General features: G+C 37.6%; 1 protein-coding gene across 1 annotated transcript in view; it reads left to right on the top strand.

The window, feature by feature from the left end:
- The first annotated feature begins 364 nt into the window (after positions 1–364).
- ITGB5 (integrin subunit beta 5) overlaps positions 365–24,130 on the top strand; it is a 211,419-nt gene continuing 187,653 nt past the window's right edge. The window contains exon 1 of the mRNA XM_051985464.1: positions 365–454. Coding sequence (XP_051841424.1) covers positions 385–454 — 70 coding nt within the window. The 5' untranslated portion in view covers positions 365–384. The remainder of the gene's footprint in view (positions 455–24,130) is intronic.

Here is a 24,130-nt window from a genome sequence, read left to right as displayed (position 1 = left end):
ATGCAACAGCGCAGTTTTAGGAAGGGATGGTAGCATTTGAGCCGGGGCCATTGCAATCACAGCAGCGGCGGCGGCGGCGGCACCGGCAGCGGCACCCTTCCACCTCCTCTGCCTTGGCCGGGGCTGCGAGTTTGCGGGGTCCCGCGCGACGGTAATGAGGCTTCGTCTCCCTGATCTGGTCCTCTGCACTTCGGCTCTGGCAGTGCAGTCGCGACCCCCCAGTTCCCAGAGCAGGCGCAGTTCGGGTCTCCAGTTCCGCTGTTCAGAACGCATCTGAGTCTCTCAGCGTGGTCGGCGTCCCCCTCAACTGGAGCGGTTTCTATCCTAGCCCAGCCGGGCCCCGGGATCCGGGCGCCCCGGCTTGTCCCAGTCGCGCCCCTCACCATGTCCCGAAGGCTGTGGCCACTTTCTGCCTGCCTCCTGGTGTTCTGCATCCTCCTGCCCCAGAGCCCAGGTAAGCCTCAGCTGCAACCCGGAGCTTCAAACGGAAACTTTGTTGGGCAAAACTTGGGCCCTGGGACTCTGGGAGTGAGGTTAAGGAATAAGTGGGGTGGGAGAAAGAGGCTCTGGGACCAAGAGCATCTTGTTGACTTTAGTTGGGAGAGAAGGGACTGGGAAAGGGTTGAATTGCTTGCCTCTTAAGTAGCGCGCAGAACTTGGTGGTTCTAGCCCAGCTGCGCAATCCCAGCCAAGGTGGATGTTATCCTGGCTTTCCTTTTCTCCTGGAGGAGCCTTCTCTTCCTGCGTAAACAGCGACTTCATCTGTTGACTGAGCCCGTGGTGTGTGCTCGGAGGTGCCCATCGAGTCGGAGGAGGGAGAGGGAGCCAGGGGGAGCTGGGCTTCTGCCTACCCTCGGGCACAAAAGAACTCTCTGTGGATGGAAGTGGGCAGAGCTTTTGGGGAGTGTGCGAGCCATGCGGACGATGTCCTTGGATTGGGGAAAGTTTATTGCCAGAAGTCTGAGTTTTCCTTGTGAACCGGAAGGCGGAGCCTATAAACTTGAGCAGGGGGTTTGTCTCCCTTGGCAATATCTAAGATTCTTTGAATGTCCGATCCGGACAGGACCTTGAGGTAGTTGAGCCCAACCCCCATCCTTTACTGAGGAGTAAGTTTAGAGCTTCATCTGGCACGAATAATCTCGAGATAGTCACGGAATAGGAATAGGACCCAGGTCCTAAGCCATGCTCCTGAACTTTCCAACTTTATGTTCAGCTCAAAAAGGGAGAAGCCCCAAGTTTAAAATAATCACTGCCGCTGTCTGTGTCATCTGTGATATATTTTACATCATAGGGCAGTGGTTCTCAAAGTATGGTCTAGAGAATCCTGGAGATCTCTGAAACCCTTTTAGAGGGTCTACATATTCAAAAATAGTTTTTATTTCCAATATGGTAAATGTCTATAAATATAATCTAGATAAACAAACTCTTTGGAGAGATCCTCAATAATTTTTAATAGGATAAAGATACTGAAAACAAAAGTTTGAGAACCATTGTCGTAGGGATTACTCTCGGGGCATCCTGAGCGCACCTGTTTAATCTGATTTTGGAATGTGTGTCTGTGTGTATATGTCTCTCTATGTGTGTAATCTCTCTCTCTCTCTCTCTCTCTCTCTCTCTCTCTCTCTCTCTCTTTCTCTCTCTCTGTGTGTGTGTGTGTGTGTGTGTGTGTGTGTGTCTGTCTGTCTGTCTGTCTGTCGTTTTTGGTGATTTCTTTAGTGCCAGGAACTTCCGAAAACTGCTACCAAAGCAGATATACGGCTGTTTTGCACTTTAGTCTTAGTTCTGCTGAGAGATTTGAGAATTTAAGTGATTTGATTTGGGGCTTACACTGACTGTCATACCGTGATTTGTTCTGGGACAAAGAGACTTGAACCCAGACCCTGCTATTTCTCTCTCTACTATCCCCAAACTCTCCTATGAGAGTCTAAGGTCCCCGATTTTATGACTTTTTAGCTTGGTGGAGGAAGAGTTTGTATTTTTCCGAAGTGATACCCCAGAATCAAGACCTCAGCATTATTAAACTGATAGGCAAATCACTTTTTATCAATGGAGTGTTTCCCCCATCCCCCTTGATAATGAAATGGGAAAAGAGAATAATAAGCATACAAATAACGAAACCTATACAGTTTCCAAAGGATTTGGGGAAGTTTAATGCACTGTGCATTGTTAGCAAGTTGTCACTTGCCCACCTCATCATTCTTAGAAGCCTGGAGAGATGATTATCTCCTCCCCCTTTCTCTTTTACTCCTGCACTTCTCTTAAAAGAAGCATTTTAGGAGGGAGGAAGAGAGAGAAAGAAAGACAAAAGAAAGAGGAGGAAGTAAGAGATGAATGGAAAGAGAAGAAAAAGAGGAATAGGGGAAGGGAGAAGAGAGAGACAGAAGAAGAAAGGAAGAAGATGGAAGAGACAGAGGAAGAGAAGAAAAAAGAGAAGGGAAAGGGGAGAGACAGGCAGGAGGAGAAAGGAAGGAGAAGAGAGAGAAAGAGACGGGGGAGAGGAGAAGAGGGGGAGAAAGACAGGAGGAGAAGGGGGGAAGAGAATGACAAGAGGAGAAGGGAAGGGGAAGAGAGATGAGGAGCAAGAGCTTTAAGCAAATAAAAAAGGTTCATTTGTCATTCAGTTTTAAAATAGTAAATTAATAAATAATTTAATAAAATTTGCTTTCATTGAAGTAAATATCCCAAAGTTAGAGTTAAATGACCTCTAATGTCCCTTCCAGGTCCAACATAGTAATTTTTTAAAATTGGATTTTCTCTTTGGAGGTGGTGGTTGGGAGACCTATTGATTAGACCTTCCTATTGCACAATGCAGAGCTTAGTTGGGAAAAAGGTAGAAAGTTCTATATGAATGGACTCCAATTACCATTTTGTGGTTTTCCTTTGCTTCAATGCTGAGCTGCTCATTTTCTCCCTCCTCTTTTGCCATCTCCTTCATAAGTATTTAGCTAGCATCTAGAAGGAACAATATCTGTGATAAGAGGAAGTTTGTTGTCATGGCCCAGTCGTATTTCCAGGGCAGTCATATTTCTCTTAATGAATTGGACTTGCAAAGATATTGAGTTGAAAAGAACCTTGAAAGAAAGATGCAATCTGTTTGCCAAATATTGGATGACTACTATGGATAAACTATTTTAATAACTGTTGAGGGAAATATAGGGTACAAAGATGATGATTATAGAAGATTATAGGACTAAGTAGTTTAAGTGACTGACCCAAGGTGACTGAGCTTGTTAGTGACTAAAGGAGAAACGAAAGCCCAGATTCCAGAGTTCTGAGTTTTCTGGACCAGTCTGATGCTTAAATTAAGAAAAAAAAAGGTCTGGATTATATCAACTCTCTCTAGCAGGCTGCAGAGAGTGTTATGTGGAGTGTGTATTTTAGATGGAGAAAAAATGAGTCTTAGAGCTCAGAGATCTTAACTATAGTAAAAATTGTAATTTGATATATTCTACTTTAGGAAAGTACATTGTGCTTTGAAATTTCCAAGGAAGGATTGAGATTTGACTATTGTTATACAGGTTATAGATTCTGAATGGTTAGGAAGTCACCCAGTTCAATTTTCCAGATGAGAAAACTGAGGAAAAGAAGCTAAATGATTTATCCAAAGTTACACAAGTGGTAATTGGCAGGGGGAAGAAGGCAAAGAGAAATTGGCTTCCTTGACACTTGATCTAGCAGTTTTCCATTTGCACCATGTTGGTCCAATTTTATTTCTTCTGACTTTCAAAAATGAAAAAAGCCCCACTTTTTTCCTGTCTTCCTTTCTACTACTACCTTCCTCCCTGCTTTCTCCCTCTCTTTTAAAAGCAGCACAACTGTTTCCAAGGCCTAAGTTGTACTTGAAAAAAAAATTAATTGTAGGGTAGAAAGAGTGTTACAGGACTGAGCCATTAAAAAAATTTAAATATACCTTTCCCACCACAACTTTATAAAGCAAGTAATACAGGAATTATTAATCCCTTTTTACAGATGAAGAAAACTGAGGCTAGAGAGGCTATAATGTCATATAACTAATAAGTATAGTGACTGGGGCAGGAACCCAGTTTTTCTGGCTCCCAAGCTTAGAGAAAGTCATGGTGCTGAAACTTTTATTCTATTCCTTTATTTTCAGCCTTGGTTCTTTTACAAAAAAAGTTGTTTTTTTATTTTGATAATAGCTTTTTATTTCAACATACATGCAAAGATAGTTTTCAACATTCACCCTTGAAAACCTTGTATTCCATGATTCTCTCTTTCCCTTCCTTTCACCCCTCTTCCCTAGACAGCAAGTAATCCAATATAGGTTAACTATGTGAAATTCTTCAAAAAATATTTCTACATTTATCATGCTGCACAAGAAAAAACAGATGAAAAAGGAAAAAAAATGAGAGGGGGAAAAAAGTGAGCAAACAACAAAAAAGGTGAAAATACTATGTTGTGATCCACATTCAGTCCCCACAGTTCTCTCTCTGAATGCAGATGACTCTCTCCACCACAAATCTTTTGGAATTGGCCTGAATCACCTCTTTGATGAAAAGAGACAAGTCCATCACAGTTGGTCATCACATACTCTTGTTGCTGCTGTGTATAATGTTCTCTTGATTCTACTCACTTCACTTAGCATCAGTTCATGTAAGTCTCTCCAGGCTATTCTGAAATCAACCTGCTCATTGTTTCTTATAGAACAACAATATTCCATAATATTCATATACCATAACTTATTTAGCCATTCCCCAACTGATAGGCATTCACTGAATTTCCAGTTCTTTGCCACTATGAAAAGGTCAGCCTTGGTTCTTATGTTCATCTCAGGACTGTGGTATTTTACTTCAGTTGAGAAACAAGAACAAATTTTAAAAAACTTTTCAAAGAACTTCACTTCTAGGAATATACCTTTCCTTTGCAATGGCCACTTTGACACTTGACTTATCTAAATCATTTCACAAATTGAAACTTCTTGGAAACAGAATGGGGGTTAATGAAATCCTATTGTTGAGGCATTTCAATAATCAGAAAGACTCGAGTTCAAATTCAGCTTTAGACATTTCCTATCTAGGTAATAATCCTAGCTATCTCATTTAATCCTCTAAACCATTCCAGTATCTTTTCCAAAAAAAACCCCCAGTGGTGGGGGTTGGGTTGAAGAGTTGGACATGATTCCATGTCCAGTATATCCAGATATATCCAGTATAAATGGAAAGCAGTAATAATGGGGGTCTGGGTGTAAGAGAGAGGATGAAGAAAGGCCTCCAAAGAAAGGTGACTTGGTAGAAAGAGACTTGACCACAAAGTCAAGAATAATTGGATTTAAAACCCATCTTTATGACCCTGGCAAGTCATTTAACCTCTCAATGTCTAGATAGTTCCCTGAAATCCTAAATTTAGGAGGTGCTAGAAGGAGTTTCTTTACTGGGAGTTCCTTAAGCTAATGAAATCACAGTTCTGAGCCCCCCAAAATGAGCCCCTAATGAGAATTTATTTCAAGTACTTTGAAAACCTTATAAAGTTCTCTTTGACCCTTGGTTGTTTTATTTTTGAAAACAAAATCAATGTGTCTATTTTCTCAGTGAACACCTTAAGAATTAGATTTCATAGAGTCCAGGAAAAGCCCATTCATTCCTCTACACAACTGTACTCGTCGGCAGTCCCTCTCTCCATTTCTATATTTTTCATACACAGGACAGTGAGAAAGTTGAGAATTGATGGTGATCTCAGTTCAGCTAGCCTAGTGCCAGGATTAGACATGACCAGACTTTTGTTTGCTCCTTAGGTTTACATTTTAACTCAGTTGTCCCTGAACTGAGGATTTCTATGAAGGATTTTGTGGTAGAAGAGGGAAGGGGCTAATTAATTCTGATTAGTATTCCTCTCTGGCTTGTCCTCCATGCTGATTTAGCTATTGAGGCAACTGAGAATAAAATATCTACTGAACTTGGCAATGGGCCCTTTGTACTTGTTTGCCATGGGAGCTAATTTTTCTTCTTCAGACTGGTCATGGAAATATTCTCCTGAGGGCTCAGATATATTAATAACTCAGGACAGTCACACAGTTTGCAGACAATACAAGCCCTTCAGAATGGGACTGTATATCTCTGGGCTAACAGGGGGATAGATATTTGCAAAGGCATTTATCTGTTGGCTGGGGTTCAGTACTTTGGGAACTAGTGTTTTGGTGTAGTTTGTTCCCTTCTTGCCCCTTCCCCCACCCTGGAATTGGATTAATGGCTTTTATAAATATAGAGGCGCTTTATTTATCCTATTTATTTTGTTTATTATACTTATAAATATAAATGATCCTGTTTGTTTCAGTCCTCTCCTCCACTTTGGTCAAAACCTTGGGTTTTTTCCCCTCAGTATGCAACATAGGATAAAGTTTGAAACTATGCAGGCTCTGGGTGTGTGCTGAGGTGAAGTGAACACTGGCACTTATGATTGGGAAGCTGGGGATGTTGGTCCAACTTGTCCCTATCCCTCTTTACTTGCTTGACCGTTATGGATAATACTGGGTAAGTTCAAGTCAGCACTGATAGCAAAATTAGGAAAAGATGTCACTTGAGCAGTAGTTCAAAATAGAGATTTTTGTGGCTCTCCTCAAACTCACTTAGAAGTGATGGTGGCTGAATCATTAAAAGAAGTGGGGGCGGAAAGAATGGGCAGAAGAAATAACCTGAGAGAAATAAGAAATACTCAGCTGTCCTTTAATTTCCTTCCAGAAGCTTGTGGAGAGAATGTCTTCTGTGACTTGGTGCTTGAGTTTTTCCCTCAGTCAAGAAAGCACCTACTTTGTTAAGTACCTACTTTGAGCCAGGCTTTGGGGATTTTTAAAAGATGAAATGAAATAATTTGATTCAATAAGCATTTATTAAATTCTTACTATGTGCCAGACACAATACCAAGCACTGAGGCTATAAAGCAGCAAAAGACTGTCCCTGTCCTTAAAAAGCTTATGGTTCAATGAGAAAGATAACAGGCAAACAAATTATGAGATGCGAGCTATATACAGGAAATATAGGAAATAATTAATAGTCCTTGCCCTCAAGGAGCTTATAATTTAATGTAAAATGAGCTGGAGAAGGAAAAGATAAACTACTCTGGTATCTTTGCCAAGAAAACCCTAAATGGGGTCATAAAGAGTCCAACATGACCGAACAACTAATTTTTGTCTAATCTCTCTGAAGATAGGAATGATCTGCTTCAGTGACAAAGATGGTACTTTGACAGTCTTTCCTTAATATAGTTTTTCATTCATAGGATCATAGATTGAGAGCTAAAAGAGACCTTAGAGATCAATATAGAGCAGCCCTTTTATTTTACAGATATGAAATGACTTGCTCAGGGGTACTCTGCTAGCATATAGCTAAATAAGATTTGAACTCAGGTCTTCCAGAATCTTAGTCCAACACTCCTATTTTTACTAATGTTATCCCCTACAACAATCTGCTTCATAATGAAGATTTTTTTGAGTTGTTGAAACATGGCACTGAATGTTTTTCTGTCTTAAAAGATCTATTTTGCTTATCTGCAAAAAGAAAACAGCACAGTTGTAATCATGATCACCATTCCTTTTCTGAACAAAAGTATAGGACAGCCAGGATGCTGAATCCTGATTGCTATCTCCTGTTTCTCCATATGCAATTTGTTGGATGGATGTCCCTGGTTTGGGTGCTTTTAGATTCCATATGTATTTTGTATACTCATTCCCTGAGGGCTATGGTCTCCAAATTGGTGCACAGGTCACCTAAGAATCATAGAATTTTTAAAGATGGAATTATGGGACTCCTCTTCCTGCCATCTTGTGGCTTGGTCAAGATTAGTACAGCTAAGAAAGTCATTATGAATGTGGGAGAGCTCTGAGACTTCGGAGGCTTTAGTTTATATCCATGTTAAACATGTTACATGTCACTATTAAGGCAGAATGACAAATTTTAGGGAAGTTTATAAAATTCTTCTGAGAATTGACTCCATTATTCCCAAGGGAAAAGTTGATCTTCAAAAGAGACAAAAAAGTAGAAAACTGCCTTGTGTGAAGCTCTCTACAAATGTTTTCGGGAGTAGAAAGTATTTTGTATGAAATATGAAGTTTATATTTTGGATATGTTTTAATCTATCTTTTGGATTTTAAGCTCTCTTAAAACTGGAATCATATTTATAATTCCAAGAATTTTCCCACAGTTGTTAATAAACTTAATAAAGTCAAGAAGATTTAAGTTCTAATGTTACCTCAGACATTAGCTGTGTGATCCAGTCTTGTTTGCCTCAGTTTCTTCATATGTAAAATGATCTGGAGAATGAAATGGCAAAACAGTATCTTTGTCAAGAAAACCCCAAATGGGGTCATAAAGAGTCCAACATGACCGAACAACTAATTTTTGTCTAATCTCTCTGAAGATAGGAATGATCTGCTTCAGTGACAAAGATGGTACTTTGACAGTCTTTCCTTAATATAGTTTTTCATTCATAGGATCATAGATTGAGAGCTAAAAGAGACCTTAGAGATCAATATAGAGCAGCCCTTTTATTTTACAGATATGAAATGACTTGCTCAGGGGTACTCTGCTAGCATATAGCTAAATAAGATTTGAACTCAGGTCTTCCAGAATCTTAGTCCAACACTCCTATTTTTACTAATGTTATCCCCTACAACAATCTGCTTCATAATGAAGATTTTTTTGAGTTGTTGAAACATGGCACTGAATGTTTTTCTGTCTTAAAAGATCTATTTTGCTTATCTGCAAAAAGAAAACAGCACAGTTGTAATCATGATCACCACTCCTTTTCTGAACAAAAGTATAGGACAGCCAGGATGCTGAATCCTGATTGCTATCTCCTGTTTCTCCATATGCAATTTGTTGGATGGATGTCCCTGGTTTGGGTGCTTTTAGATTCCATATGTATTTTGTATACTCATTCCCCAAGGGCTATGGTCTCCAAATTGGTGCACAGGTCACCTAAGAATCATAGAATTTTTAAAGATGGAATTATGGGACTCCTCTTCCTGCCATCTTGTGGCTTGGTCAAGATTAGTACAGCTAAGAAAGTCATTATGAATGTGGGAGAGCTCTGAGACTTCGGAGGCTTTAGTTTATATCCATGTTAAACATGTTACATGTCACTATTAAGGCAGAATGACAAATTTTAGGGAAGTTTATAAAATTCTTCTGAGAATTGACTCCATTATTCCCAAGGGAAAAGTTGATCTTCAAAAGAGACAGTAATGACATGAACCCAAAAAAGTAGAAAACTGCCTTGTGTGAAGCTCTCTACAAATGTTTTCGGGAGTAAAAAGTATTTTGTATGAAATATGAAGTTTATATTTTGGATATGTTTTAATCTATCTTTTGGATTTTAAGCTCTCTTAAAACTGGAATCATATTTATAATTCCAAGAATTTTCCCACAGTTGTTAATAAACTTAATAAAGTCAAGAAGATTTAAGTTCTAATGTTACCTCAGACATTAGCTGTGTGATCCAGTCTTGTTTGCCTCAGTTTCTTCATATGTAAAATGATCTGGAGAATGAAATGGCAAAACAGTATCTTTGTCAAGAAAACCCCAAATGGGGCACATAACTGAAACATTTAACAAAAAGTTAAAAGAAGCTACTGAATAGGATGTTCAGTGAAGAGAGCTGTCCCATTTTTGTAACTTCTCTGGTATGTATCACAAATTTGTCTCTTGCTTGGCTTCTGACTCTCCTCTCTAATAGGAGGAACATGTAAATATTTACTATGTAAATAAGTGTAAGTAAAGCAGGCAATCTGGTTTTTCATTGAATTCTCAGCTTTCAGTACAGTTCTTGGCACATTGTAAACACTAAAAAAAAATGCTTCCCCCACCCCAATCCATTCATTCATCGTACTAGCCAATCATCCATTCATCTACCCTTCACTTCAACTATCCATCCATCCATTCATCATCTCTTCATTCATTCATCCACCCTTCTATCCCTTCTGTCCATCCTTCCATTTCTTTGTGATCTTTCTACTTATCCATCCTTCAACTCTCCAGATACTTATTCATCCATCCTTTTATCCATCCATCCAAAGTCCATCTACATACCACCTGGCTTTAATTTCTTAATCTTTTAATGAACCAGGCAATTCTTTAAGACTATAATCACAGATCTGAATTGGTTAGAACAACTTTCCCTACAATGAACTCCTTTCACTAATGAAAACACAAGTCTGCATCTCGATCCCATCCCCCTTCCCATGTGGTTAAAGCTAATTTATTTTCCAATGTTATAGAAGAATGAAAAGTAAATCGGGGTTGAAGTAGTCAGGCAAGCCTTCAGAGTGATGAGATTCCCTAAAAGATTAGTAGTATTTAGATAGTAAGAGAGGGGAGGAAATAGCAATTTAGATGAGGGAAAAAAAAACAAAACAAAACAAAACAACCAAGTTCATAGTTTATAGGTACAGAGCAGGAAGAAAGGTTGGGAGATTATCTAATCCAGCTCTCAAGTTACAGTTGAGGAAATTGAACCACAGAAAGGTGACTTGCCCAATGTCACATTTCGAATAAATAGCAGTGCCAGAATTTGAACCCACTTTCTCTGATTCCAAATCAGAGTGAAGACAGCGAAGCAAGGGTATTAAGAAAGACTTATTCATGGGGCTGAAGGATGAGCAGATTGGGCTGCCTAGAGAGCCAAGAGCGCATGGATAATACTGGTAAAAATAAATCATATGTAAGTAGTATTTAACATTTCCCAAGTGTTTCCTATACATTGAGTCCCTGAGGTAGATTGCTGCAAGTATTATTATTCCCATTTTGTAGAAGAAGAAACAGAAGTTAAATGACTGCCTGATGATAAAAAATAAAACTACATATAACAAATCATTTTATGGATATACAAAGAAAAGTTTCAGAACTTAAGTACAGTATCACTTCCTAACAGACCTTCTCTAATCTTATACAAATTGACTTACCATTCTGCGGTCTTTCCCTTTTACCCTCATTCTTTTGTTTCTTTAGTAAAGCTTTTCATTTTTCAAAATATATGCATGGATAATTCTTTAACATTAACTCTTTTTTTTTTATATAAATTTTATTTTATTTAATAATAGCTTCGCATTGACAGAATCCATGCCAGGATAATTTCTACACGACATTATCCCTTGCAATCACTTATGTTTCGTTTTTTCCCCTCCCTCCCCCCCCCCCCCCCCCAGGATGGCAAGCAGTCCTATATATGCTAAACATGTTGCAGTATATCCTAGATACAATACATATTTGCAGAACCGAACAGTTCTCTTGTTGCACAGGGAGAATTGGATTCAGAAGGTAAAAATAACTCGGGAAGAAAATCAAAAATGCAAATAGTTCACATTCATTTCCCAGTATTCCTTCTTTGGGTGTAGCTGTTTCTGTCCATCATTTCTCCAATGAAACTCAGTTAAGTCTCTTTGTCAGAGAAATCCACTTCCATCAGAATACATCCTCATACAATATCATTGTCGAAGTGTATAATGATCTCCTGGTTCTGCTCATCTCACTTAGCATCAGTCCATGTAGGTCTCTCCAAGCCTCTCTGTATTCATCCTGCTGGTCATTCCTTACAGAGCAATAATATTCCATAACATTCATATACCACAATTTACCCAGCCATTCTCCAATTGATGGGCATCCATTCATTTTCCATTTAACATTAACTCTTGCAAAATCCTGAGTTCCAATTCCCCCTTCCTCCACCCCCTCTCCTAAATGGCAAGTAGTCCAATATATGTTAAACACGGTAGAAATATTCGTAGGGCTTCTCTTCCTTCTCAGTTAAGGGCAGCAAAGTGGCACAGTGGGTAGAGCACTGGGTCCGGAATCAAGGAAGACCCGAGTTCAAAATCACAAATTAAAAACTTACCAGGGGGCTGCTTGGTGGCACAGTGGATAGAGTGCCAGACCTAGAATCAAGAAAACCAATCTTCCTGAATTCAAATTTGGCCTCAGAACCTAGCCATGTGACTCTGGGTTTAACCCTTTGTACCTTAATTTCTTCATCTGTAAAATGAGCTGAAGAAACAAATGACAAATCATTACAGATTTTTGTCAAAGGGTCATGAAGAATCAGACCTAACTGAAGCAATTGAACAATTAAAAAAAATTCCCCCTTCACCAGGAAATTTATAGAACATCATTTTCCACTTGCCCTCCTTTTCTTCCTCCATAACCACACAAGGTATTATTAGTTTTTTTTTTTTATTATTTCTTTGTTTTTAGGATCTTTGAGATCAAAGTGCCCCTACCTCCCCCACCTCACCCCTGAGTTCACAGGGGTCATCCATCTACGTCACAGTAACTACAAGCTTCTGATTTGGCCCAAGATTCCCTCCTCCTCTAAGCAGGTCTTAATCCCAAATCATCCCTCTCTTTTATCTCTATATTGTATATATGTATGTATCTGTATATAGACATATATGTGAGAGTCCTTTGTACATAAAGTACTTTACATTCATTTTTTAATGGACTGACTACTAGAATCATCCCAAGGATTATCTGGATTTTAAAAGAAAAGTTAATCCCAATGGATCTCTAATTGGCAGAGATTTTTGCAGAGTTTTGTTTTTGTTTTTATTTTTTTAATGGAAGATTTTAACACCAAAATCCAAAAAGATTTGCAGGGATTTTTAACCTGGGGATTTGTGAAATTGTTGTAGTTTTAAAAAATATTTTCATAAGTTTATTTCAATGTAATTTCAATATCTCCTTTATAATCCTAAGGATTTAGTTTTCATATTTAAAAATATTCTGAGGACTCCATAGTCTTCACCAGAGTACCAAAGGGATGTATGACACAAAAAAGGTTAAGAAACTCTGAGTTAAGGTCTGTGATTTCCCTGGCTGTAGACATAGCCTGAAGGCACACTAGATAGAGCACTGAATTTGGAATCTGGAAGACAGTCATTCATCAGTACAGATCTGGCCTCAGATGCTAGCTGTGTGACTCTGGGCAAGTCAAGGAATCTGTTCCCGTAACCAATTTCATCAGAGAGAAATATGCTGTGGGTCAGCTAGATGGAACACCAAACCTGAAGTCAGGAGGACCTGAGTTCAAATCTAGCCTCAGACACTTAACACTTAACTATCTGTATGATCCTGAGCAAATCATTTAACCCAATCCCTCCACCCCCCAAACCAAGAATTAAAACAAACCAAGAGAGAAATGTGGCGCTTTAAAAGATCTCTTAAAAGGAAAACCAGGAGATGAAAGCATAGGATGTTAGGTCTAGGTCTGAAAGGAACTTCAGAAGCAACATAGTCTAGCCCCTCATTTTATATTTGAGGAAACTGAGGCTCATTGAGATTTAGTGATTTGCCAAATATCACAGAGGCAGCATACCTCAGAAGCTGTAAACTTAGACCTTCTGAAATAAGCACCAGCCACTCTTTTTCCATTCTACCACTAATGGGGAAGGAAGGATGATTGTAGTTGAGGCTATATTTTACCAAGTCTGTAAGGCTCTCAGCTTTATTGTAAACCATAATCTTTTTTTTTTTTTTTTTTGTCAGTTGACAAGCATTTTTTTTTTTACTATTACCATTTTATTGTTTTCCCCAAATACAAATAGCCTGACCATGTTGCAAAGGTAGCACTTTTTAAAAAAAATAAAGATTATGGCTTGGGGGAAAAAAAGATTATAGCACACAGAATTATGGAGACTGAATGTTGATCCAGGCATAGTATTTTTACTTTTGTTGTGTGTTTGCTTGTTTTTTTGCCTCATGTTTTTTCTTTCCCCTTTTGATCTGATTTTTCTTTTTTTTTAAATAAAGCTTTTTATTTTCAAAACATATGCATAGATAATTTGACAATATTGACCCTTGTCTAGCCTTGTGTTTCAGATTTTCTCCTCCTTACCCCTACCTTCTCCCCTAGATGGCAAGCAATTCAATATATGTTAAACATGTTAAAATATATATTAAATCCAATATATATAAACATATTTATACAATTGATCTGAGTTTTCTTGCATAGCATGATGAATATGGAAGTATGTTTAGAAGAATTGTACTTGTTTAATCTGTATTGGATTGCTTGCTGTCTAAGGAATGGGGAGGGAGAAAAATTTGCAATATAGGGTTTTGCATATATTTGGGAAAAATATAAAATAATAATAAAGACAAATGCTTGTTGATTGACAAAAAAGACTATGGCTTGCAATAAAGTGTAGAGCATTGAAAAAAGTATTTAAGTTGGGTTAGAGATAGGAAGTCACAGTATAATAGAAAAGTAAGTGTGGCAATATTCTGTTTATTACTTCCTATTTTAGTAACCTGGCGTGACATTCTGAGGATTCAACTTTTATTCCTTGCTTCTTTTCTTTGAACTCATAGTGAGTCTGGGTGACTCAGCTAGCCAGCCAAATGCCCCTCTCTCTGAAATATTAGTGTGTTTAGAGAGCAGTCCCCAAATGAACAAAAAAAAAAAAAATTAGTGGCTGAATTTCTTGAATGGAAACAGATTGGATGTGTTGGTGAGACTTGAGAATAATTTGGTGTGGCCATCTGTTTTCTCAAATTTTCCAAGTCCTTTCCAGTGCTAAAATTCTGTCACACCAAATGCCAGCATACACATTCTACTTAATTTGAGGTTGGAATGTATAATATTCCTCTTTCAGGAAGTCCTAACAGTAACATGTTCTTTGGGATATACTTTGCAACGGTTAAAAAAAAAAATTATTGCTTTAAAATAATAGGTGATACTTTATAATAATAATTAGGAATTAAGGACTAGATCTTTGATTTTATTGATTTAGGGGATTCTTAAGTGGGAAAAATTCCCTTTTCTAATTGAGGTCAGCAGCTTCTCATCTTTATTTATCTAGAACATTGAAAAGTTAAGGGACTGCCTAGTGTTGAATATAAGTATAGAAGAAGACTGAAAAGGAAGGGGCCAATTTCTGAAGGGCTTTAAAAGTCCATCAGAGAAAAAAAAAGTGTGTGTATGAGAAGCCTTTGATGAGGATTTTATATTGGATTTTGAAGGTAAAATAGGGAGCCACTGGAGTTCGTTGAGTAAGGGAAGACCTACAATTTAGAAAGATCACCAACTCTTTGGGAGATCATTACTGAGTTCCCTTTTCAGTCCCTTTGGCTTGATTCCCAGAATAGTATATATTCTCTATAGATAAAAGTACATTTCTGTAAATGTATTGTTGTAATGATGAGATTGAGTAGAGATTTCCCTTTGAACAATCTCTGAGAGATCTCTAGCATCTGTATAGGTTTCAACTCCTAGCTTAGGAAGAACTAGCCAGAATCACTGGCTACTGAAATCAAAATGGTACTTTTATTACTATTTCCTCTTCTCTCTTCCATGTCATACTTGGGTTCTTCTTTAATTTGTTCTAATGGAAATCTCTTTATTTTTTTTGCAACCAGCTCCAAGTCACTTCATACTCTGGACTTCTGGTTTGCTGATCAATAAAATGAGAAGATTAGATTCGGTGGTCAAAAGAGATCCTTCTTAGCTCCTAATCTATGATCCCTGTGATTGAGGGGGAAATATGCATAGAAAATAATTTCCTGCTCATAAATATTAAGTAAAATATATTTATTAAAGAAACATTTATGCAATGTTTATTAAATACAAATTTAGAAAAAAATTCATAATCATTTATAAAATAAAATAAACATTTTAGGATCAAGTTAAAAAGTAAATGATTGTCTTAACCCAAGTTCTCAGTTCTAAAACTCACTTTGTAAAATGTGTATTCATAAGTAATCTTTCATCTTTGTTGTGTTGTTTTTCAGTCATGTCTAACTTTTCATAATCCTATTTGAGGTTTTCTTGGTGTAGATACTGGAGTGGTTTGCCATTTCCTTCTCCAGTTTATTTTGTAGATGAGGATATTGAGGCAAAAGGGATTAAGTAACTTGCTTAGAGTCATACAGTAAATATCTGAGGCCAGATTTGAATTAAAAAAGATACATCTTCCAGGTCTAGTGCAAGATCTTTCATCTTAGGATTTCCCAACATTAGCTTGATACCACTCCCTTGAGAAAACATCAGATATCTCCCCAGTGGCTCATGAGTTAACCCACAGTTTTTGTACTTTTTTTGAGAGAAAAAGAAAGAACAATTGCTTGGAAACCCTGGCGTGGCCTAGCATTATGTAGTTTTGTCCAGTCTGGTTGGCAGAATTAGTCTAACCATTTCCAAAGTACCTTATTAGAATGATGTCTTTAACAGAAGTGGCGAAAGAAAGAAGTCATTGGTAATGTTACCCTTATTTCAAAGGTTTTGAAATTGGTCTATGAAAGCACTAAGTGACATGCCTATAGTCATAAAATAAATTGGTGAAACAGATAGGAGGGGAATGAAAGATTCCAAGTTTTTTCTAAGTGCTTTTATAAGCCATTTGTCTGTCTTAACCCCAAATAGTCAGGCCTTTTGGAAATTTTACAGTATTATATGTGTAATTTAATAATGGACTTCTCCTGTGGTGCAGTGGATAGAGATTCATCTTCCTGAAATCAAATCTAGCTCGAGACACTTCCTGACTGGGATCCTGGGCAAATGTTCTCTTGGTTCTAGTCACTTCACGGTTATCAGTGCATGTGTCTCCAATCTTTCAGAAATCATCCTGCTGATCATTTCTTATAGAATAATAATATTTCATAACATTCATATACCATAATTTATTCAGCCATTTTTTCAACTGATGGGCATCCATTCATCTTCCATTTTTTTGCCACTAGAAAAAGGGCTGCTCCCTCTTTGTAGTGGCCAGAAACTAGACATTGAATGGATGCCCATCAATTGGAGAATGGCTGAATAAATTGTGGTATATGAATATTATGGAATATTATTGTTCTGTAAGACATGACCAGCAGGATGATTTCAGAAAGGCCTGGAGAGACTTACATGAACTGATGCTTAGTGAAATGAGCAGGACCAGGAGATCATTTTATACTTCAACAACAATACTATATGATGATGAACTCTGATGGACGTGGTCCTCTTCAACAATGAGATGAACCAAATCAGTTCCAATAGAGCAGTAATGAATTGAACCAGCTACACACAGGGAAAGAACTCTGGGAGATGACTATGAACCACTACATAGAATTCCCAATCCCTCTATTTTTGTCTGCCTGCATTTTTGATTTCCTTCACAGATTTATTGTATACTATTTCAAAGTCCGATTCTTTTTATACAGCAAAATAATTGTATGGACATATATATATATATATGTTGTATTTAACTTATACTTTAACATATTTAACATGTATTGGTCAACCTGCCATCTGGGGTAGGAGGTGGGGGGAAGGAGGGGAAAAGTTGGAACAAAGGGTTTTGCAATTGTCAATGCTGAAAAATTACCCATGCATTTATCTTATAAATAAAAAGTATAATAATAAATTTTAAAAAAAAGAAAAGGGGCTGCTACTAACATTTTTGCATATGTGGGTCCTTTTTCCTTTTTTAAGATTTGTTTGGGATACAGGCCCAATAGAGACAGTGCTGAATCAAAGGGTAAGCACAGTTTGATAGCCCTTTGGACATAGTTCGATATTATTCTCCAGAATGATTTGATCAATTCACAACTCTGCCAACAATGTATTATTTGGATCTTGGTTTCTTCATCTATAAAGAAGTTGAATTAGGTCAATGGTTCTTAATCTTTTTTTGTGTTATGTATTCTTCTGACAGTCTGGTGAAGCCTAAGGACCCTTCTCAGAATAATGTTTTTAAAAGCACAAATAAGATACCTGGAATTGCAAAGGAAATTAGTCATTTTGAAAGACATTCATTAAAGGATTTTTAAAAAAAATCCACAGATCCAAGTTTAAGAATCTCAGGATTGTCTAAGGTCCCTTCCAACTAATAAATCTATAATCCTGTATTCTATGATTAATGCAGATACTTGGATGAAGAAGTTGTTTTTTGTCTTTTTTTTCCCTTAGAGCATCAGTGACATTATAAAGATAATGTCTTAACTTGTGCATGAGTTGGATTTAAGTGAGACAGAGCTATATAATCACAAATCTTAGTCTTCTAGAGTCATTGAAGTTCAGTGAAAAGACAAAAGTTAGGATAATTGATCATGGCCGGGGATGCAGCAGGTGACCTTTGCATCTTTGATGTCTGACCAAACTAAGTGCTTCATAGCACCTCCTTCAGCTGCCTTTATGGCCATTGGAACAAATTGTTCTCATCCAGCCTTCTTGGGGAAGGAGATGAATGGATGAAGAAGCAGGCAAACCCTGAATGATCTAGTAAGTAATATAATATGGGGTCTAGGTTGGCTACGTCCTTTCCAGTCTTGTTGATAATATTAACAAGCATTTATTCAGCACCTACTACCAGCATTTATCTGTAGTAGCTCATTTGATCCTTGCAACAAGCCTGTGAAATTGCTGTATTTGGTAGTATGAGAGAGATTACAGAAGACATGATTTCTTGTCTTGTCTCTTTTCTGTCACCCTAAACAAATAATTTCATGTCTTTCAACCTTGTATGCATCAATAATGAGGGGGTCAGGGTTTGAACTTGATTGGACTAGACCTTGAAGACATATCCAATTAGAAAATTGTTTTATCTCCCTTTAACAGATAAATAGACTGAATTTTTAAAAGGTTCTGTGCCTGAATAAACCAAAAGTATTAGAATTGATTCCTAATTAAAATCTCAGATGAGATAATATTTCTAAAGTGTGTAATATAGCACCTAGCATGTAGTAGGTATTATATAAATACTTAGTCTTTTCTATTTCCTTTCTTTAGCTAAGTGCTTGAAAATTTCTGCTCCATTATCTGGCCTATACTTCCTCTGAAATCATTAATAAAGGCCTTGCCTATTGGTTCCTATGTTAAATGATCAAAACTCTTGGTATGGGACATAACCTAATGACAATGTTTGAAAGACCCTTATTTCCATTGTCAGTTTTCCTGGAGGTTAGATCCCTTTCTGACCTGGATATTCAAAAATAGTGTACTAATGACAAAGATTTTTATAGTACTTGAAAGTTTTCAAAACTTTTTATGTATATGACCTCACTTGGGCCTCACAACAATATGGTCAGGTAGGAATTATTGTTTCATAAAAATGAGAAGACAGAAGCTCAAAGCTTTAAGTAGATTGTTTATAATTTCATAGTTCATCTGAATGTGGATCACAACATAACATTTTCACTCTTTTTGTTGTTGTTTGCTTGGATTTTGTTTTTTTACTCATTTACTTTTCTTTTTGATTTGATTTTTCTTGTGCAGCAAGAGAATTGTATAAATATGTTTATACATTGGATTTAACATATATTTTAACATGTATAATATATATTGGATTGCTTGCCATCTAGGGGTTGATTTGATTTTTCTTGTGCAGCTAGAGAATTGTATAAATATGTTTATACATTGGATTTAACATATATTTTAACATGTATAATATATATTGGATTGCTTGCCATCTAGGGGAGAGGATGGGGGTGGGGGGAAGGAGGAGAAAATCTAAAACACAAGGCTATACAAGGGTCAATGTTGAAAAATTATCCATGCATGTGTTTTGAAAATAAAAAGCTTTAAAAAAATCAGTTCATAATTGTCAGATGGAGGCAGGATTTCTTGTCTTAGTCAGCACTCTCTCCATTACAAAGAATTAAATTCTTATTCCCTGAGAAAAGTAATGTCAGATAGCTTTTGTGATAACATTTGAAAAATGAAGAAACTATCAACTTCAAAGCTGCTATTATTTCTAATTTTTAAAGCTGATCAATTTGGGGAAAGCTGGCCAAATTTTGGTATATGAATGTGAAGGGATACTCAATTCTAGTGCCTCCCCTCTTTTCAATATTTCCAACTTATGGTGTATAAAGCATATTTGTTCATAGTTACTTATGTTTTGTCACTCCCATTAGATTGGGTTCCCTGAAGAGCAGAAGCTGTCTTTTGATTTTCTGTATAATCCCAGTGCTTAGCACAGTGTCTGGCACATAGTTGATGCTTAATAAATGTTAACTGACTGACAGCTGTAAGAAATGAGGAAATAGATGACTTCAAAGAGACATGGGAAACTTGTTTCAACTTATTTGTAATGAAGTGAATCGAACCAAAAGAATAATTTCTATTGAAGTGATAATATGATGAGAACGAGCAATTTTAACGACTTTATAAACTGATGATGAATGAAATGAAATGAGAACCAGGATGTGAAGACCGATTTAGTACCTTGGATACCTTAGAATCAGCTGGAGTTAGGATAAGCAAAAGTCCTTGGTCTTTATTCTTGGTCTTTAAGGGTAGAAGTGAACAGGATAGACACAAGATGTCCACAACCTTCCTTCTCCTTGTCTCCCACCAAAGTGACTCTGGTTTGTCTTACTCCACCCCCTAGTCCCTCCTACAATACAGAGAATTGCTGTATACAGAGAATACAGCAAAAGATCGAGCCAGCACACAATAGTGGGAAGGGCCATTTTCCAAGCATATGCTAACAGAGTTTTGGAAAATTGGTAATTAGCCTTAATGCTTGATTGTCTGATTCCAGTGCATCAACCCAGAGTTTCAGCCTTTTACATCTCCCACTTTCTTTTGTTTTAGAACACAGGTGGTCATGCCATCTCTGACTTCTCAGGGAAGTGAGAACCCAAAAAAGGAGGTGATCATGCCTTCCCTAACTTCTAAGGAAAGGAGGTGAAAACACTGAAAAGGAGGTGATCACCCCCACTGACTTCTCAGGAAGGGAGGTAAAAGCACTAAAAAGGAGATGATCATGCCCTCCCTGACTTCTCAGGAAGGGAGATGAAAAGCACCAAAGGGAAGTGGTGAGTCAAGCCAGATATTGCTAGTGGGTTTCTGAGCTGAAGCGTCTTACTAGAAACAGGTATGCACAAACCCATCAGCATGGGAGGTATTATACAAGCACATAGCAATAACACATAGGCTGTTAGTGATGACTCTCCCCACAGCCAGTGCAGGCTCAATGTGGTGTAACAAACATGAATTGTACATGCAAGTAGTGGTATAACAAACAATATAAATCACATGGTGGTGTAAAAGATTTCCGGAAGTCCTAGAAGGAGGATATGTAAACAACAATCACACATATGCCTCCTTCAGCAGGAAGAGATAGTCCAAAATCAATCTATTGTCCATTGCTTCACGTGTCAGGGAATCCAATGATCCCTGCAAGTTTTTGAAGTCCTGCAACAGTCTTTTTATGTGTTAGGGAATCCAATGATTCCAGTAGATTTTGAAATCCTGCAACAGTCTTATCATGTCTCAGAAAATCCAGTGATTCCTGGGGGTTTTCAAGTCCTACAACAGTCTTTTCATGTCTTAGAGAATCCAATGATTCCTGAGGGTTTTCAAGTCCTATAACAATCTTATCATGTCTCAGAGAATCCAATGATTCCTGAGGGTTTTCAAGTTCTACAACAATCTTTTCATGTCTCAGGGATTCCAGTGATTCCTGAGGGTTTTCAAGTCTTACAACAATCTTATCATGTCTCAGAGAATCCAATGATTCCTGAGGGTTTTCAAGTCCTACAACAATCTTCTCATGTCTCAGGGATTCCAATGATTCCTGAGGGTTTTGAAGTCCAACAATTTTTGATGTCCATGAGTCAAACAACATAACTGTCATGCTCTTTCAGTGGTGGGCACAGTTAGCAACAAAACCACCCGATGTTTTTTGGGTCTTCTCCTTTATTTCAAGGGTTTGCTCCATCTCTCTACAATGGATAAAATGAATACGGTTTGTTGGCACCCATCTGATTCCTTCTCCATCTGTGGAGATACAAGCAAACCCTCTCCCGCAAGCAGTTAACCTATCTGGTCCCTTCCATTCACCACTTTCTGGGTCTCTCCACATCACCTGGCAATTATCTAAAGATAGTGAAGCTGCTCGCACTGGATAATGCCCTTTTGGTGAGTTATAAAACCAGTCTGCTGGAGCCAGTGCTCAAAATCAAAAGTTAATAGTATAAAGAGCTAGATTTAGAAGTTCTCTAGGGTTACCTGTGATTCCCCCTTTCTTTTGTTTTTGGAGTAGTGTCTTGATGTCCCTGTTTCTCTTCTCTACTATTGCCTGTCCTTGAGGATTAAAGGGTATGCCAGTGGTGTGTAAAATTTTATACTGTGCACAAAAGTGTGCAAAATGTTTAGAAGTCTATGCAGGTCCATTATCTTTTTTTATTGCTTGTGGCATACCCATAATTGCAAATGCTTGTATAAGAAATTCAGTGACCACTCGGGCTATCTCTTTTGCTGTTGGTATTGCAAAAGTGAATCCTGAAAAGGTGTCTACCACAACATGGATAAAAGACAGATGACCAAAAGATTTATAATGTGTCACATCCATTTGCCAAATTTCATTGGGTCTCAAACCACTAGGCTTCTTCCCTGGAGCCAGTGTAGGAGCGTGGGAAGAAAGGCAAGCTGTATAGGCTTTTACTATGTTCCTAGCTTCCTCTCTTGTTATTCCAAATTGTAAACATAAAGCAGCCTGAGGATATTTAAAATGAGATTCTTGGGCTTCTTGAAATAGAGGAGTATTGGCCAACATAGTTAAAAGGCTATCTGCCTTTGAATTAACATCAGGACCTGGAAGTCCACTATGAGAGTGGTTATGCAAGATATAAATCTTACCTGGATGCTTTCTCACTTGCTCTTGAAGTTCCTTAAAGAGCTGATATATATTAGAGGCTACAAATTTTATTGGGGCTGTGGCAATTCTTTGTACCACACCTACTGAATAGGCCGAATCAGATATTATATTTATATGTCCTGGATAATAAGTAAGAGCTAGAATGATTGTACACAATTCATTCAGCTGAGTGGACTGAAAAAGAATTTTTACTACTCTCTTTATAGTTAAGTCATGAGAGTATACAGTGCAAATATTATGTTTGGATGCTTCTGTAAAGATAGTTGGTCCTTTAAGAGGAACTTTAGAAACCTTTTCTTAAAGAATCCATTGCCAATTATGTAATAGTCTGGTTATCTTTAATGGAGACCCGTGTGTAAAATTTAGAGCCATGGCTAATAAAATTTGCCACTCTGGGATGGTTTCACAGCATACATTAATTTGTGCATTAGTATAAAAGGTGTATATCTTACCAGTCTTATCCCAGATAATTGTACTGCTCACTTAATGGCCTTTAATAAAATTCTAGCCACAAGCACTGGGTAAGGGGTAAGGCTTTATTCTGGTTGTGCTGGGAGGTTCACCCACTCTATCACACTGTCTCCTTGATGAAGGACTGCTGTAGGTGCCTCTTTTGTAGCAAAAACTGGTATTTCCAAGGGTTTTTGAGTGACTCTTTCAACCACATTGGATAAAGCCAATTCAACTTCTCTCAAAGCTTTGAGCTTCTTTTGTAAGCTGGCATAGTAAGTTTAAAGCACTGTCTCCCCTTAAAATGTCATATAATGGTTGCAATTGATAGGTAGTCAAGCCTAACACTGGACGCATCCATTGGATATCTCCTATCAATTTCTGAAAGACATTTAAGGTTTAGCTCCTCTGTTCTTAAGGAAAGTTTTTGTACTGTAAGCACCTTAGGGTATACTTCCATATCCTAAATATTGAAAAAGAACATGTTTTTGAATTTTTTCTGGAGCTATGTATAATTTGTAATTCCTTAGTGTTTCTATGGTCTTTTGTAGACATGCTTCTAACATTTGTTCCTCAGGTGTACATCCCAATATATCTTCCATGTAATGTAATAACATTACTTTTGGAAATGCTATTCTTATTGGAGTAAAAGCATTTGACATATAGTAAGGCTGTTTTTCATTCCCTGTGGCAAAACTGTCCATTCATATATTTTATAAGGCTTAGCTAAGTTAACTCTGGGCACTGAAAAGGCAAATCTTTTTATATCCTCCTTATCTAGAGGGATAGAATAGAAATAATCCTTAATGTCTCTAACCCAAAGAGGCCATTCTCAAGGCAATTGAGTAAGAGATGGAAGTCCAGGCTGAAGAGTTCCTATAGTTTCCATCTGTTTATTTGCCTTTCTTAAATCAGTGAGCATCCTCCATTTTCCCGATTTCTTTCTTACAACAAATACTGGGAATTCCAAGGACTTAGAGAAGGTTGTAAGTGTCCTTGGTCAAATTGCTCCTGGACTATATCTAATAAAGCCTGAATTTTATCGCTACCTAAGGGCCATTGTTCTATCCACACTGGTGTATCAGTTTTCCATTGGAT

Source organism: Antechinus flavipes, chromosome 3 (genome assembly GCF_016432865.1).
Source record: "Antechinus flavipes isolate AdamAnt ecotype Samford, QLD, Australia chromosome 3, AdamAnt_v2, whole genome shotgun sequence".
NCBI classification, from domain to species: domain Eukaryota; kingdom Metazoa; phylum Chordata; class Mammalia; order Dasyuromorphia; family Dasyuridae; genus Antechinus; species Antechinus flavipes.
Note: the sequence above shows the minus strand (reverse complement) of the source record. Positions and strands in the feature narration are given on the sequence as shown.